This window comes from Notolabrus celidotus, chromosome 15, assembly GCF_009762535.1.
Source record: "Notolabrus celidotus isolate fNotCel1 chromosome 15, fNotCel1.pri, whole genome shotgun sequence".
NCBI lineage: Eukaryota > Metazoa > Chordata > Actinopteri > Labriformes > Labridae > Notolabrus > Notolabrus celidotus.
Window position 1 is genome coordinate 25,141,874 of NC_048286.1, and position 17,189 is coordinate 25,159,062.

The following is a 17,189-nucleotide window of genomic DNA, read 5'->3' on the forward strand; positions in this document are numbered from 1 at the left end:
CTGATGACACCAAGGTCAGACTGTGGCTTCATTTTCTCCTACACACTCTCTCACTCGCTGTCAATTCACACTCATCCTCTCTGTTTGTTCTCCTGCACCTCTCTCTCACACACACACACACACACATACACACACACACACACACACACACACACACACACACACACACACACACACACACACACACACACACACACACACACACACACACACACACACACACACACACACAGAATGTTCTCCTGTTTACAAAGCCTCATTCTAGGAATTCATCGATCCTCCCTCCCTCCCTCTCTCTCCCGGGTCCATTTGGAGCCTGTCTAAATGTTTCATTTACACTTGCATGTGGCGAACATAAAGGGGACGTTGATGTATGCAGAATGAGCTCTGGCAGCCCGGCACTGTTTGCTCCACGCCTGGGCTTGTTTACAACCCTTCATCACAGTGAAGCACCCTGCTGGAGCCGTCACTCTCACCCAGACACATTAAAGACAATTTATAGTCAGCACAGGCTAATCAAAATGTCATTTGGCAGGTCAGGTGTCAGGGGAATGAAATGGACTTTAATTAAACAGTTTTTCTCTGTGTGGTGTAGCCAAGCATATTAATGCACTGTTTTTACTTTGTTAGATCAGAGATGTGTTCAGTCTGACAGATTGTTTAGTGAGGGCTTCAACATTCAAATGTCTTCTAGCAAGTATTGACGTCAAGTAAAGTTTGGATTATGAGGATAATAATGTACTTTTCTAAATGATTTTGAACATAGTTTTCCTACACTTAAAGGGATATTTCTCTCTTTTTTTTAAGTGGGGTTGTATGAGCTTTATGTCACTAGTAATTGTACTAGCCACAACGGATGACAGTCATATATCAGTTATGTACATTATAGATCGGATTAGCTGATCAGTGTGCTTCAGGCAGAAGAGCATTGTTGTGTCTGCAAGAAGTGCAACAAACAGGCTTTCTAATATACCAACTAGGAATGTACAGTTTAAGTATTTTCCGTGATCGATTTTTGGAAATGTTAACGATCAATTTTCGATTAATCAATTAAAAAAAACCATTATTATTCTTATGTGAAAAACAATGCCAAATACGTTTTCCCCCCAAAATTCTGTTTTCCACAGCAACAAAATATAACTGACAGTATTGAATATGGGTAACATGTTTAACACTGATTATCAACGATCAGGCTCATAAAAATATTCTCCGCGGACACAATCTTATAAAGTGAAGGCTCATAATACTAACAGAAAAGTACTTCAGACTCACTGTGTCCAGTTTTCTGCCTACCCGTTCTTATTGAGAAAACCGGGTCATAATCAGTCCTGCAGAAAAGCCCAGACAGCTCTGATGTTGCTGGTCTGCAAACATAGCATACTAGCAATTCCCAACAGTCTGTTGGCTTTGTATCTAAAGGTGGGAAATGTCCTGTTTAAAGTTGTTAACCTTCGTGTCCATGTTGTTGTTGGCAGCAGCTGTGTATTGATCCTCTTTAAAAGCGCACATGGAGACCTGATGCACAGCCGCAGCCGCCAGCTGAGCACCTTTAACAGCTGATTCACATCCAAACATGCTTTAAACTTAAAACACCTCCCTGATAGATGAATGTAATATGAGACCACATGATGTTTGTCCCACATGACGGAAAATTGAAAACAAAAATGCGTGTTTCGAGTAATGTCTTAACAATCAATTAATCGATAGTCGATTAATTGTGTACATCCCTAATCCCAACTAGAGCATGCACCTAAAACGAGATGAGTGTGTGGGTCAGAGTCTTTCAAAACTGGCTAAATTACGTGTCAGAACTGGCCCCATTTGCTGAAAACTTTAGCCCAGCTTGCGTGATGTTTCTCCCTGCAGTTTCTCATTAAAGGGGACGAGCTGAGCGACATCTGTTGTGGCTAGTACAATTACTAGTGACATAAAACTCATTCAACCTCACTTAAAAAAAACTGAAATATCCCTTTAAGTCAAGACAAATAAATAATATCCAAGCTTTTTATTTTATTTAGCATAGATCATTGTGCACCTAATATTTTCTCTGAAAATGTTGTTTCCATCTCCAATAGAAAACGAAAGCAGTGGCACCTTTAAATGAAGTAGACAGTCATTAATGGGTTAACATTTCACCTTCATTTTCTTCATGTTTTCCCCACAAAGCTGATCTTCAGGGATTATTTAAAGCCGTTGTCATGAAAATCTAATCCATTCTCATTTCCCTCCCCTCAGGAGCACAAGGAGCCTCCTGTAGGACAGTTCTGCTCGGGCAGCACCCTCGGGGTCGAGTTATTCAAAGTTCACCGGCGGTTCTCCGGCAACCTGCAGCTGCCTCCGTTGTCATGGCGACAGGCAGAAAAGGAGAGTTACAGGGGCAGGTCGCTAACACCTGAGGAGGACCCAGTGACCCGGACTAGACCCACCAGTCTGCCCATTGTGTCCCTGCCACGCATTGACATCACACAGGCCGACCCCAACAGGTAAGGAGACGATCATCTGAGAGACGTCCTATTTGTAGAATAGTTGAATTGTTTTGTTTGTTTTTTTAAGTTTTGTTTTTGGGCATTTTCACCTTTTATTGATAAGACAGCTGAAGAGAGACAGGACCGATGGGATGACAATGAGGACTAAAGCCTCTGTATATGGGGCGTGCACTTTAACCGCTAGACCAACAGATGCCCAATGGTTTTAATTTAGAAGAAGCTCAAACTTTGGCTATATCTCAAAAACTTGAACTGATCATTGTCATTGCTGCTACATCTGTTTAACACTCTGCAGATGATTTTCAATGGGAAGAAACAGTCTGCAACATGAAACACAATTAATATTTCAGAACATATAAAAGTCCAAAGCAGTCGGAAACATCACTCTCCCTCTCATCTACCGTCAGAAATAAAGCTTTTACTATGAAGCCCAAAATAAATGGAATGACAGGAACACAGCTTAAATGAAAGAAGTGCTACAGAAAGCCAAAACAAATGCACTTACAGCAAATGTGCTGCAAATCCTTTTATTACACAGTAAGTGTTCAGTAGAAAAGATTTGTTATTGATGGGAAAGAGAGAGAGTGAGTGAGAGAGAGTGACTTCGTACTGAATGTGTCCTCTAATGGTAATCGTTGAGGCGGTTTTAGCATGTTAGCATTGGGTGCCCTTTTTTTTTAGAACAAGCTTTCCATTACAAGCAGTGGGAGACATGTTTTCCTCCATTTGTTTCTTACAGTAAGTTTGAAAATTGCATACTAAAAGCAGTGACATTTATAATTGTATGCGTTCGGTGTGCACTTAGCATCCTTTTTTATACGTTTGTTCAGTTATTTCTCAGATATTAAATAATTTGACTAGTCATGTCCTTGAACACACTCATCTTGTTGTGTCTAAAGCCTGACTTATACTGTATCCTGTGTTGACCCTGTGGAACAGTGGCCCACGTGGATGGGAACACTACATACTTTAGCATCCATTTGTCCGTGTCACGTAGCAATACTCGACTTGAGAGCAGTGTGGTCTCTGTCAGTCGGGTCGCCTGTTTCCAGCCCTGCTGTTAACTTTTTTCACAGTAATTCTGAAGCTATTACGTTAATTTAGAGCTGTTACATGTTGCTTTTTATCATACAACAACGATTACAGGGAAAAGTAGAGAGAAGACGTCAGATGGCTGCAGTGCTGTGAATGCAGGAAATGCAATGCTGTCCAGCGTACTAGGGCTGTAAGGACACATCGCAAATTGGTAAAAAATCAATACAAATAAGGGTGGATTAAAATCGATACAACATAATCTGTATAGGGATATTATTTTTAAACAGCAGAAGGCGCTATCTGCATTATACTCCACTTGTTCGACATCATTAAGTCTCTTGCGCCGCTCTCTCGTCACTCGCTGAGATGAGCATAGCAGGCGTTTGAAGTTTAAAGCATGTTTCGATGTGAATCCGCCGACTGAAGGTGTTGCTCACAGTGGTTTTATTTGAGTTACAACACACCTTAAAAATAAAAAAAGATTACTTTGTTTACAAAGAAATTTAAGAGAAAATATATATATTGCAACTGTCCATATCTGAGAATTGAAATAAAAGTTATTTAAAGTTTGAGTTCAATCCAGTTTTCTTGAATCACAATCACAGGGCTTGCAGTTGTAAGGAACCGTGAATGATGGCTACCAGGTTGAATTATTGAATGTTTTTTCTTTAAAGCACAGTGACTCACCTCACTGAACTACAGATGATCACAGGCTCTCAGCAGAGATGTATTTTCCATCGACTCTCTTCTGAGTGTCTTTCATCTCTGTGATCTCTCGCTGCTCCTCTCTTGTTTTAAAAAGCATGAAGTGCTTTTGTCTGGTCAGGAGCTTGGAAACTTTTGTTGTGTTTAGTGTATGCTGCAACATTCAGCTTATCCATGGAGTATTTGGGTATTTTACTTGCATCGTAGATTAATACAGTAGGAGGATTGTCAAACACATATCATCTAACCAGATTAACCATAACCTCAATGTCACATGTTTCTGACTAAATATTTCTCTGTGTAGCATCAGGCCTGGTTTCAGTGCATATCTTTGGGCCTGATTACACCAGTCCTTATCTGCATTAATATAACTTCAGAGAGAGACGACTGAGACTTCACAGAGAGTGGTTTTAAATGTTTCCTGGAGACCACAGCTGTTAGTAGCTATAAACTCCAATTTCTGGTTGAAGCAGGGAGCTCAGGTCGCACCGAACAGAATCACGAAGAGCTGTCTGCTGTTGAGAGAGACACTCACACCACAGCTTTCTCCAGATTGGTTTACAGGCTGGAGTTCTTCTGTCACAAAATACCTGAGAGGACAAGAGCTGTAGTTTCACTTTGGTTGTGTTTTCTTTTTGTGTCAACTCACTTCATAACTCATGCTTGTGTTAAATGTATTCACACAAACTCAAACTGAATCTTATTTGGCATTAGTTATGTAATGTTCAATATGCCAAAAATCTCTCTACTGAAAAGTGAGTTAGAGTCAAGGATTTATCGAACACAGCCAGTGGTATGTGAAAACTCTGGAGGAAGACACGTCCAATAACACATAAGACTCTTAAATTAAGTCAAGTTAGTTTGAATATGTGTCCTAAAAAGAACCCTTTCTAACTCTGAAAGCTGAACAAGCTGTGTAATTTTCTACATGCTCTTCTTTTGTTAGGTCTTTTGTTACTGAAGTCGAATTAACTCAAAAAAGACAAAAGAACAAAAGGAAAAAATTGGAAAACCTCAGGAGAAGTGCCTACGGGATGTTTTCAAGGATGAACAGATAAAACATTAATGCTGTTTAAATTCAGAGTGCGCAACAGGAGCCGTAGCAGCGTTACAATCAGCTTAAACAATAGAAGCAGATCCGCTGTGTGCAAGATTCATAAATATTTTACAACTAGGATGTTGCTTATGATAAAATACAAATTTAAAAAAACGTGACTTGCTGTTGTGAAGCCAGGCGGTGGCGGTAGCCATATTGAAAACAACCTAAGTGTCAGCTACACTGGAAGCAGGTAGAGAGGTGGAGTTGAGGGCGTAACCTCACTGCCTGGCAAACAGCTTCAACGTGCCAACCCGTCAGTCAAAACAGCCACACTCTTTATTGTCCCTCACTGTGTGTAACTCTTCGTCCTCATGTGATCGGAACAGATGAGGCCTGTTTTAGGAAGACAGTCTGTTCTGTTTTTCCCTGCGTTTGCTCTCAGATGATAATGAGAGGCTCTGGTTCTCCTCAGATCTAGAGATGTCCCCTGGTTACAGTCAGAGTTGTTTTTAGCTTGCTAAGATACTTTACTGAGTAAACACTGTCATCCTGGAAGAGAAACACTGAGCTTTGATGATAATATACCGTCTTCTGACAGAACTGAGATGCAAGTGCTCTCAGGTAATATTTGGTCATTTTGTGAGGATACCAGTCTAACAGAGAGGTAATGTCCTCAGTCGAAGCTAAATGAAGGCCTTTTTGGCCCTTAATTAAGATGATTATAGGATCTCTTCACGGTTTTGACTGTGGGTTTGCTTGAAAATGACGTCCCACACACTGGTACCCTATTTCATTAATTGTCCCTCCTCTGAAAAAGAAAGTAAGCACATGTGAGCGTATTAGGAACTTGTTAATGGCTTCTATGGAAAAAAAAACCCTAAAGAAATCACTGTTGATATGAGTGTTCACATAAGAAAAAGTGAAAAAATCCAGTAAGAAAAAAATACATATTTCTAAAAGAAGTTAGAGATGGTATTGTTCTGAGGTTTGACCAAGCGGCAACCTCCGGCCGCGAGAACTGTAGCCAATGTGGAAGTGTTAAAAACTGCAGTTCATCGAGTGTCCACTTGAGGCTGGCTCCGGAAGTACCGGAAACCACATACACACAAATTCAAAAAAGACGATCTTTACAGCAGAAATAAACATGTTTACAATCTGTCATAAAAAACGAGTGTAGTTTGGATAGCTAATTTCTCGATCAGCACACACTGTACGGGGGATGACATTTTTCATAACGCTGCAATTTTTAAGCTATTAAGATTACAAGTTTTCCATTATCAGAGGCACAGCTGACTCAGCTGATTGACAGGCGGGAACACTTTAGCTGTTGGCGAGGAGGCTCAAAGCCCGTCTCTTTACCTCGCACAAACTCTAGTAGAGCAGGTAGGTTGAGTTCAGCATTTCCAATATGGCTCCCACCGACAATTGGCCTAATAAAGAGCTTCAGAAACAGTTGGTTGACGTCACAGATACTACATTCATTATTTATACAGTCTATGGGTTTGACCAGCAATGTCTAAATGTGGTCGTAACCGTTTCAAATGATGTTTTGGGAAGCGTATAAATTCCAGGTATTAATCTAACAAAAGACAATCACATTTAAGGAGTAGTTAAATGAACTTCAATCGGTAGGATTAACCATATTCCATTTCCTCTGTTATCTAGAGGCTTCAACTTGAGGACATATTGTACATGAAACACAAATGAAAACCTTATACGTTATTCTACCTATTTTTACCATGTTTGTTTATTAATTTTACCCTATTTTCTCTAAGCAAGGCAAGGCAACTTTATTTGTATAGCGCATTTCATCCACAAGGCCAACTCAGTGTGCTTTACATTAAAACATTAAAAGCATTGGAAACATTCAGACAAACATAAAAGAGCGCAATTAAAATGACAAATATAATAAAACAGAAGAGAAAAGGATAATTAGAAATATATTAAAAGTAAATTAAAAATTTGCATTTAAAGCAAGTTAAAATAAGCTAAGATAGGAAGGCAGTGGCAAATAAAAAACTCTTAATCTCCTAGTGAACTAAGGGTAATTTTACATTAAAAACAATGTTTGAATAACCTATTCTATATTAATCTAAATGTGGAGAACAACTATATGGTATGACCTGCTAAGCTGAGATAAAAGGGGATAAAAGTTTTCATGTTGAATTTCCCCTTTAATATATGTCTCTTATTTAACTTTAAACTTTAGTACATGTTTAAACAGGACATCACAGGTGGTGGAGTGAAGGGCAGGGAGGGGCTGGATGAAAAACGCACTGACTAATCTTCAGCGCTTTAATATCCCAGGGAGAATAGGGACAGGCAGTCAGATAAACAGAGCGGCTGCGAGTGCTGCAGCAGTCCAGAGCTGCCTGTTTGCGCCTGCCAAGCGAACGTCCCTCCAGCGCGTAGCTTGTGACTGAACAGAAAGAACATCTGTCAGTGAGTGTGAGTGAGCAGCCAAAACACCAGTGTGTTTTGTTTCCTGATGAGAAGGTGAACAGGGACAAGCATGCCTCGGAGGTCCCCTAGGTGCAGAGCTGGGCACTTTGACTTCAGCGAGGATGTGGTGAATAGAGAACATCTGTCGGCTCCCAGGTGATTCTTAGGCACTTTGCCTTCAACTTTCCTCTTCATTTTTCTTTTATTTTAATATTATTTAACTGCTGAACTTTTTTTTTTTCCTCTACATGTTTGTCATTTATTTATCATTTGTAGTTTGGGGATGAGAAATTGTAATTTGTGTCCAAAAAAAGTGCAATTTACTGTGACTTATTATATCTGACAATTTCTGCCAGCTCTTCAAAACATCAGTATCTACCAAAATGCTGCTCCGATAACATCCGGTGGTTTCCTGCCTGCGTCAGATTAAGAGATTAGATTCTAGGTAAAGCATGTCGTTAATGTTGTGAAGTTGGGATTTTGATGACGCAGAGCGCAACCCGTATGACGTTTATGGTTCTGCTTGTGTGTAATCAGAGTCTGAGCGTTTCACATTAATCTGAGCTCCTCTGGCAGAGGTGTGGAGCTATGTGTCTCAGTGAGATGTTTGTGCGTGGTTAATCCCACATGTTGCAGAAATTACAGAGGCGGGGGAAGGGGGGGGGGGAATGTTAATGTGGGGCAAGAGTGACGTGACCTTTAGGAAAGTCTGGCCATTAAGCGAATGCTTGAAGAGGAGTATTTGACAAGCAACAAATGCAAGTTTTTTTCTGTTGTGGACACTTTAACTGCAATCTGACTTAAAAGAAACGTGTCATACAAACTATGCGTAAACAAACTCAACTCATGACTCGTTATGTTTGTTTTATTAACTCATGATTTATAGCATCTGTCATCCCTGCAGGGCATTGACTTTTTCACCTTTAACCTCTAAACCCTGCTCCATCTGACCTGATCATCTGGTTACACAATAGCCTGTCCTCTCCTTCTGCACGCCCTCAGTTGTGGTAAACAGATTATATCCGGCCCCGCATCTGTGGTGGTTTTACTGTGGTATTAAAAGCCATGCTGGGTAGATGAAAAGTGGATAGTGGCATTTTGTTTGCAGAAAACATGTAGTGATGATAATAATGATTCTTTTTTTATTCAGCACTTTTTTAAAATAGTGTTTTACAGGACAAAATAAAACGGTACACTAAGGCATTGTAAAAACGACACAACAAATATTTAAAATGTAGAATTTAATACATTAAAGTAATAACAAGACAGCTAACGTAATGTATGAAAGCTAAGCAAACATCATGCCATGATCTTCTGATGTTGCACTCAGGCTTGGAAGCTCAAATGCCATTGTATTACTGTTCTGCTGTGATCCAGGCTGCCAATTGTAAAAGTGAAAAGTCTGAGAAGAACTTTGTGATTCAATGTCTCCTGATTCATCTGTCACTATGGAGACAACAGAGGAACCATCATAAGAGACATCAAGCAATATTTGATCAAATCTGTTCAATTAAAAAACTTCATCAATCTCTCAAGGGTTGATTTGTTTTAGAGCAGCTTTAATATGAAATAAGTAAAAACCATTGATTTCTTCAAAACAATAAAATATACATTAGAGCTCAAGTATGTTGTTGGATCAAAAATAAATACTGATATCAAGTTGACTGATCAATAAATAAATAAACAATAGAAGGATCTGTCTTGAAAAATATCTGCTTATAAAATGATTTAAAAAATAAACATTATTCACACCCTCTGGTTAAAAATGTGCATGTGTAAGCGTGCAACCATCTCCTACCACACTGTTAACATTACTAAAAGCTAGGAATGCACACCTTTCTGATCATATCATCAGGGCCTGTGTCCACTAGTGGCGTTTTTTGTGCTTTCAATGCCCACAAATTTAATTTCAGACGCTTACTGTTACTAGGTTGTGACTGGAGTGTCCACTAACACCTGTCTCTTTTACAAATTCCAAAAACTAATAAACCATAGAGGATTTTTTTTTTGGTGCAGGTGATGTACCTCGCTTTCATCATTCATCTCATCTAACATCATTTGTGCTGCAGCAGGTGCCACACGCTGCGGTAAAGGCTGGCTAGCTGGGTCTTCTTCTGCTGCTGCTCCTTCTTTCTTCCCTCCATTTCAATTGCTTTATATTTTCTTTTCATTCAAGACGTTTTACAAAGAAAACATGAAAACAGTTAAAAGGATGCTGAGCTGGAAGGGCCAGACTGCATTGGTTTTGTTTAGAAAATAGGAGCTGCCAAGGAAAAGAATGCTGTTAGTGGAAACAGGCCCTGTCTGTTTTCTCATTAAGATTTGAGCTATCCACGTTACGTGTGATATCTGAAGATGATGTCAGTCTTTTGAATATTGCTAACTTAAAGGCTTCTCTATAAAACAAATTTACAGGACTGATTTAAAATAAGTTAGTTTTGTAACTTGTATCAAAAATGCTGCTTTTTCATTTGAGAGTTTTCCTAGTATAATTGCATTTTGTATGTCAAGCTTTTTGTGTATTTTTCTCTGCAAAAAGCCAGAGGCAAACTTGCCCAGTCTTTAAACCATGACCTTATTTGTTTCATTAGACAGACCATACTTTTAGTTTTGTTGTTATTGCATTTGTTTGTCAGTGTTGATGTATAACAAATATAACTAATCACATAAATTAAGAGGAAATGTTGCTGCATTCTGCAATGTTGTTATCACTACACAATATTTATCATCTGCACTTCTGAAACAATCAGCTATAGAAACTACAAGATACTATAGACTCTGCACACAATTCATGAAAAACTGGGTAATGTTTGAGGGTGTCTGTCACCATAGAAATAAAGAAAGCTCTATGAATAAAGGAAAAGTCTGTCATTTTACCAGAAGGAGCTTATCTCTCTGCTGCTTTTCCTGCTCAGTGGGAATAAATGAACAGAGCTGTCATGGTCATTTTTTGTTTTTTTACAAAACACAAACCAGAGCAGCAGTTTACCATCAAACAGCCCCTCCCTTTGCTGACCAGCATAACATACTTATTTAATGAGCATAATAGCTTTTTTTAAGGCCATGGATGGATGGATGGGTGGATGGATGGATGGATGGATGGATGGATGGATGGGCGGGCGGGCGGGAGGGAGGGCGAGCAATCATTTTAGGGTTTATGCAATCTCTCTTTCATGAATGGTATTTGTGAACATGTTGCGCAAGCCAGTACTTAGTAGCAGCTTATTGGAAGTACTTGGTACATGGTGATTTGATATTTGGTAAAAATAATTATTGATCCATTGGCATGATTAAGGTAAGGAAATGCTTCCAAATTGCTGCATGTCATGGCTTTCCAAAGACTCATGTCCAGACAAGTTTTACAGTTATAAAATCAGGCTTTCATTTCTTGCCTGGTCTTCTCAAAATCACCACGAAACAACTTAAGCTTCGAGTGTTGCTGCCAGCGTTCTGTCAAGAACCAAGAGAACTAAGCACATAACTCCTGGTCTGACGTCTTTACACTGCCTTCAAATATTTCATTAAAAAGATTTAAAAGGCAGCTGCTAGTTTTAAATCAATATGTGATTGCAAACCAAGTGGAATCCACCAAATGGAATCTCAAATCTCCTAAAATATTATGCACCCTGCAGGTCTCTTGAATCCTTAGGAGGCAGTCTGAACTTAAGCTGAGCTTCTGTGCTGCAAACAGATGGAACAACCTTCTCAGTCATATCTAATGGTGCCCAAGCTTTAACTTTAAATACTTTGATTGATGGTTCTTAACTCTGCACATGTAGTTTTCTGTTGGACTTGGAGGACATCACTTTTTATTAATGCACTCATATCTGTAGAGATGGGCAGCAACAATGTCCAGACAAGACAACTTGATCACTATACATAAGCCTGAAAGCATATTCTAGCTATTTTAAACAGTATGTGACTTGTATTTGGATTCCACATATTGAGATCAATTATATTTGTTTAACATAAAAAGTATGTTTATGTATATATCCACCAATAAAAAGGTCAATAACTTTAGCTAATAATAGCTCATTAATTGTAAGTCATACAGGCAGGCCAACAAGCTTTTATGCTTGTATGAAAGTTAGTCAATCCAACTCAACTAAACACATTGCATGCACTGTTTTAGATCATTTGAGCAATGCAACTTAAACAGAAAAACTAAATTAAGTTAATTTTGAAGGAAATAAAAGAAAATAGTAAAATGTAACTTGGCACCCATTTCTTTTTAGCTTATTTTTAATTCTTCCCCCAAAGACATCCGTCTCTCTTCAACAAACTACCTTTGGTACAGAGGGATTTTTAATGCCACTAATTTTTTTAGCATTATTAGAATGACTATTATAATTTATCTATTTATTTTATTTAGTATTTTTAACTATATTTATTTTATTTTCATTTTCTCAATTTATTTATCCTTTTTCTTTTTTATTTCCTTTTTCATTATTATTATTATTATTATTGTATTTTTGTATTCATTGATTAATTGGTCAATATGCTTTTATTACATTTTTGGTATATCTGTTAATTATTTATGTATTTATTATGTATTAATTTGTTTTTGTTTCTAGTATTCTCTCCCACTCAGTTACTCTCCTACTGTCCTATTTTCTACCATTAAGCATTAACAGAGACACACGCCCGCACACACCTGTCTTCTATTGCTCTGCAGCATTTTAATAAAGAATTAAAAAATAGGATTTTTAATACATATTGAGTTAAAATCACTAAATAAAGCCTTCCTCTTTATTCTTAACAACTTTCCAGCAGTTTTCTGTTCATGATCTTTGACCTTTGCTGACCCTGCAAGAAAAACCTCAGCATCATCCTGTAGACTGAGGAAGTCCTTTTATTATAGTATCATAAGGTTAAAGTAGATGAATACTTTCAATGTATCTTATTTCATTTAAAACTTGTCATTTAATTTGGATGAATAATTCAATAATAGTTTTATTGCTGACTATTTTAAATTTAAAATACTTATAATACAATGTCAATCTGTTCCAATTGCCGCCATGTGCCTCCATGAAATGTGCTGCTGTACTTTCAGTCAGATGGTGGACTTACTTTACTGAAAACTAAACAGCATTTACTGATGACTCATTTGATGCTTTACAGTCTCTGTTAATACCAGAAGCTGCAGAGGTTCCTCATCTGTTATTTATTTCTCTCTGTCTTAGCTTTGAGGTGGAAAATGGTCCGTCGTTGTGCTGCAGTCCGTCAGACCCGCAGGCATCCCCTGGTTCAGGCCTCGTTCTTCATCCCAACCTGGCAGGTCACGGCCAGCGGAGGGAGTCGTTCCTGTACCGCTCTGACAGCGACTACGACCTGTCACCAAAGTCCTTGTCTCGAAACTCCTCCATTGTTGGAGAACTGTGAGTGGAAATGATTAAAACGAGAGAACTGAGCACCTTACTCCCGTTCTTACATTTTTTACACTGCCTTTCAGTTTCTAATACAACAGATTGTAAGTTTATAAATCACTTCATAACCTTACACTGTCTTGTCCTTAAGTCATAACAACCCTGTAGGATGCTTGAGTGTTTGCAAGATTTTCACCCAGGTCCGGTTAACTTTCTGATTAAACTTCCTTTTAATCAGCCAGAGCCTAACAAGGTACTGTTCCTTAATAGTCCTTATGACTTAAGGAGAGTACTCCTTCATCAGCTTCTCACTTCATCTGTGGGTTTGTTGTGTAGCTGTCAGTATTTGCACAATGACTTTCTCTTCCTGTTTCAGGCATGGAGAAGACCTGATTGTGACCCCGTATGCTCAGGTAAGAGCTCATTACCATTCAACTAATCTGCTCCAAAGAACAACAAAGACACCTTAATGATGTCTGCTCTTATTGGGCCTTTTTTTTTGTTTGAAGATGTTGTCCAGAAGTATTAGATGTGAAGCAGTTTAGACATCCATAAAGTAACTCTTTCACACAGTCATGAGTAAGCTTCTGCCCCTAGTGGTCTTTAGTGGGCCTGTCACAGCTCATTTGCAAAGGCTTTATCTCAAACTTCAACTATACTGCAGTATAGAGAAAGGGTAACGCAAAAAATATAAATGTTTGCTATTCATTTTCTCAATACAGTCACAAACCACACAGCAGTGGCATCAAATCTCTTTAAATTGTACATTAACTCAGAGAAAAGAAAGGAGACCCACACGCCATTTCACCCAAAACCCACAGACTTGATTGTGTTCATTTTTATGCTGTTGTTTAATAACAGATGCGCCGCAAATTGAGGCCAAATGTCTTTTACATTTCTTTTTGTTGATTTTGTAATTACAGTAAATATTAGAAGTGACTGTGTAAAAAAAAAAAAAAAGGAGAGACAAACAAGAGTGCATGAACCAGTGACGGTACTACTGTCATCATTATCATATACCCGAGCCCTAAGTTTGGGCTAGTTTGATAAAGGGCAACATTCTTTAGCAGCAAGGATTGCATTGATCATAAAACCAGCAACAGAAACTAACAGTCTTTCATATTGAGCTTCAGTTGATTGAAAATCTGTACACCAACATTTAAAAACTCAAATATTTTAGCAGGCATCATATTAACACATAACATCGCTACTATTATTATGTATGCATAATAGTAAAATATGAATTTACATGATTTAACCTCTTTTTTTCTGATATTCTTCTCACATTATTCCTTTTCCACTCCCTCTTTTATTAGGTCCTGGCAAGCCTGCGGACTGTCAGGAACAACTTCACCACCTTGACAAATGTTCAGTGTGTATCCAACAAGTAAGTCACCTCATAAAGTTCATGCTGCAGAATGTCTGCAGATTTGTCCTTTCCTAGGTTTCTTTTGTCTTTCACTAAAAGTACAGACATCATTTTTGGGAGGAATACTGTAAGCCTTAAGGAGGTTGTTTGGATGCTACAACTGAAGATGCTGACACATCTCACTAGGGTGCGCCAGTGCACTGAAAACATTTGGACGCCACAGTGTCATGAAGGAAGCACTCACATTAAACTAACTAAGTCCTTTACTGCGAAGATGGTTTGAGGCAGCTGCAGTGTTGAAATCCAAAAAGTGACGCAGTGACATTTTATTTTATGTTCATATGATCTCATTTGAATGCACGAGAGCTCGCTCTGATCGCCGAACTGGGTCACTGGATGCGGTTTAATCAGGACGCGGTCTGACCTCACAGAGGGGGTCAGAGTGAACCAAGATTGAGGTGGTCAAAGTTGAAATGTCAGATGTAGAAAGCCTGACCTTTGACCAAAATCACAGTCCAAACGTTTGTCCCACATCAGGGCTCCTGATTGTAAAGTTAACTGAATGATTTCTGTCTCTCTGCAGAAGGTCACCTGCTGCAAATCAGCCCACTGTCACCAAGGTCTGCCTGTCAGGTGAGTCCTCACATCAGAGTTTTGTTTATGAAGTCAACCATTATATAAATAAATAAATCTACATGTTTTGATCAAATGGAACATGAATGCAATCAGCATTTTGATAATGATCTGAAATGCCTCTTATACAGACAAAAGAGAAAAACAACAGTGATTTCACTTATCTGATACCAGTATGAACACGCCCCCGGAAATATTTACTTGCTTCTTCTTCACATAAACAGAAGTTTATGCAGATAAAATCTTTGTTAGGAATTAAACTACCCACTACTTTTCCAGAGCAGAAAGATGTGTGTATTTCAGGGAAATTAACAACATCAGAAAACGGCCTGGCTATGACAAGAATTACATACACCGTCGATACTATGTATACATTATCAGGAGAACCCTGCATTTCCCTATACTCAAGTCCAGATATTGGCATAATTATTGGGAAGGAAATGCATGTCATAACATGTACATGCAATGCAGCTGTCCAAAGACTAAAGATTTGCAAGATGAAAAATAATTAAACTTAATACTCTGAAACACACATTTTATTTTCTGCAGTTTAATACATGAGACAAAGATAGATATTGACTATCTTTGACATTCAAAATTGGAAGAAGGCTTGATAAACATTGAATTGCCCTAGCATATAGGAAGTTGGTGCAGTGAATAAAAAAAGAATGTGCCTTTTCTGCATTGCACACACTCGCATTAAACATTTCATGGTCAGTCCCTGCATGCAAATGCTTCATTAGTTTACTTAGACTTAGATTGGAGTTTCTGATTCTGTATAAAAATGTTCCAAAGCAACACGGTGATAAATGTTTACAATCCTGCACAAACTGTTATCTCTGAGTGTTTTCACACGTGCGCACAGAAGCTGTAATCTTGAGTCGTTACAGGAAAACCATGACTTGATAACAACAGAAAAAAATGACATGCACTGACGTTAAGCTGAGGCGAAAGGAATGAGAAAAAGGGTGAGAACCAAAGAGGGAGATTTATAGTTTCAGATTCGCATGAAGGAAGAAGTGAAGGAGGGAGAGGACGGGTGAAAGAAAAGGGAGGAGGGAAGTGTGGATATTAGTTCCTGCTGCACTGGTTCTTCAAGCCCGATTGACGTCAGCACGGCCTGCACACAGCAGCTCTCCACTTCCTATCAGCACAGATGGGCTGCTAGGAGCGTCCCGCAGCAGGAAAAAATACAAGACAACTGTTCGGCTCTTATTGTCCTTCCTCCTCCTCCTCCTCCACACTTCTCACAAACCTTGACCTTCTCAGAGCAAACTGTGACGAGTGAAACCATCCCGTTGTCATTATAGAATAAGGAAACAAACATGATTCTAAATGTTTAATTCGTTTGAACCACAGAGTACGTATCTTTCTTATTCCTGACCCACATTTAATATTAACGTCATCAAACTTTCATTACCTTATAAGGAGCGTTCGGTACACCTGCTGCTGCTGCATAATAGTAATTGTCTGACTAGTTTCAGAGGAGAGTACAACAATTAACAATACCACAAAGAAAGGTGCTCTCACATCCTCCCTGATCCTGCTCGCTGTCTCCTTTTCATCAACTCTTTGAGCGGAAAAGGAGAACAGATTTTTCCTGTTTTGAGTCTCTGTTTTCAGTGAGGCAACATCCCCTATTTGAAAAACGATAACACTACCTGTGGCTTTCTGGGCATGAGCTCAATGTAGATTGCTGATTAGAGACCTTGAATATTCTCATAAAGGGATTGAAATGGCTGCAGGAAAATAAAGTGAAACTTATGAGAACAGCAGAGAGGGTAGTGTGAATTATTGTAGGATGATGGTGAAGTTACACGGAGACACTGAGTGGGTTCAAGAACGAGTGAGAGATTGTTTCAGGGAGGGAGATAGGAAAGAACAAAAACACAGCAAAGGTCGCAGAGAGACGTCAGCATTTTTGAAGCCTTTTAATCAGATGCGATATGGGAGAAGCAGAAAGAAAGGTCGGATTTGATAAATAAACAAAAAGCAGAAACGTGACCACAGTGACTGGGTGAAAGAGTACAAGAATCAGAAAACTGGGGGGTATATTAAAGATCAGTTCAGCCTCACATGCGTCACTGCAGGCGGTTTTCTCTGTTAACCAATCT

General features: G+C 38.8%; 1 protein-coding gene and 1 long non-coding RNA gene across 5 annotated transcripts in view; one reads left to right on the top strand and one right to left on the bottom strand.

Annotated features, from left to right (window-relative positions):
* Positions 1 to 17,189, top strand: part of LOC117826614 (cAMP-specific 3',5'-cyclic phosphodiesterase 4B-like) — a 74,797-nt gene that overhangs the window by 33,714 nt on the left and 23,894 nt on the right. For 3 of the 4 annotated variants that reach the window (XM_034702797.1, XM_034702796.1, XM_034702798.1), the window contains 5 exons: positions 2,236 to 2,483; positions 12,891 to 13,085; positions 13,450 to 13,486; positions 14,390 to 14,460; positions 15,026 to 15,075. In XM_034702797.1, coding sequence (XP_034558688.1) covers positions 2,236 to 2,483; positions 12,891 to 13,085; positions 13,450 to 13,486; positions 14,390 to 14,460; positions 15,026 to 15,075 — 601 coding nt within the window. Of the gene's footprint in view, positions 1 to 2,235; positions 2,484 to 7,762; positions 7,864 to 12,890; positions 13,086 to 13,449; positions 13,487 to 14,389; positions 14,461 to 15,025; positions 15,076 to 17,189 lie in introns of those variants that run through there. The other variant, XM_034702799.1, reaches the window with a different exon arrangement.
* Positions 12,904 to 17,189, bottom strand: part of LOC117826623 — a 42,870-nt gene continuing 38,584 nt past the window's right edge. Inside the window, exon 3 of the long non-coding RNA XR_004634074.1 lies at positions 12,904 to 13,083. This is a non-coding gene — a long non-coding RNA (uncharacterized LOC117826623). The remainder of the gene's footprint in view (positions 13,084 to 17,189) is intronic.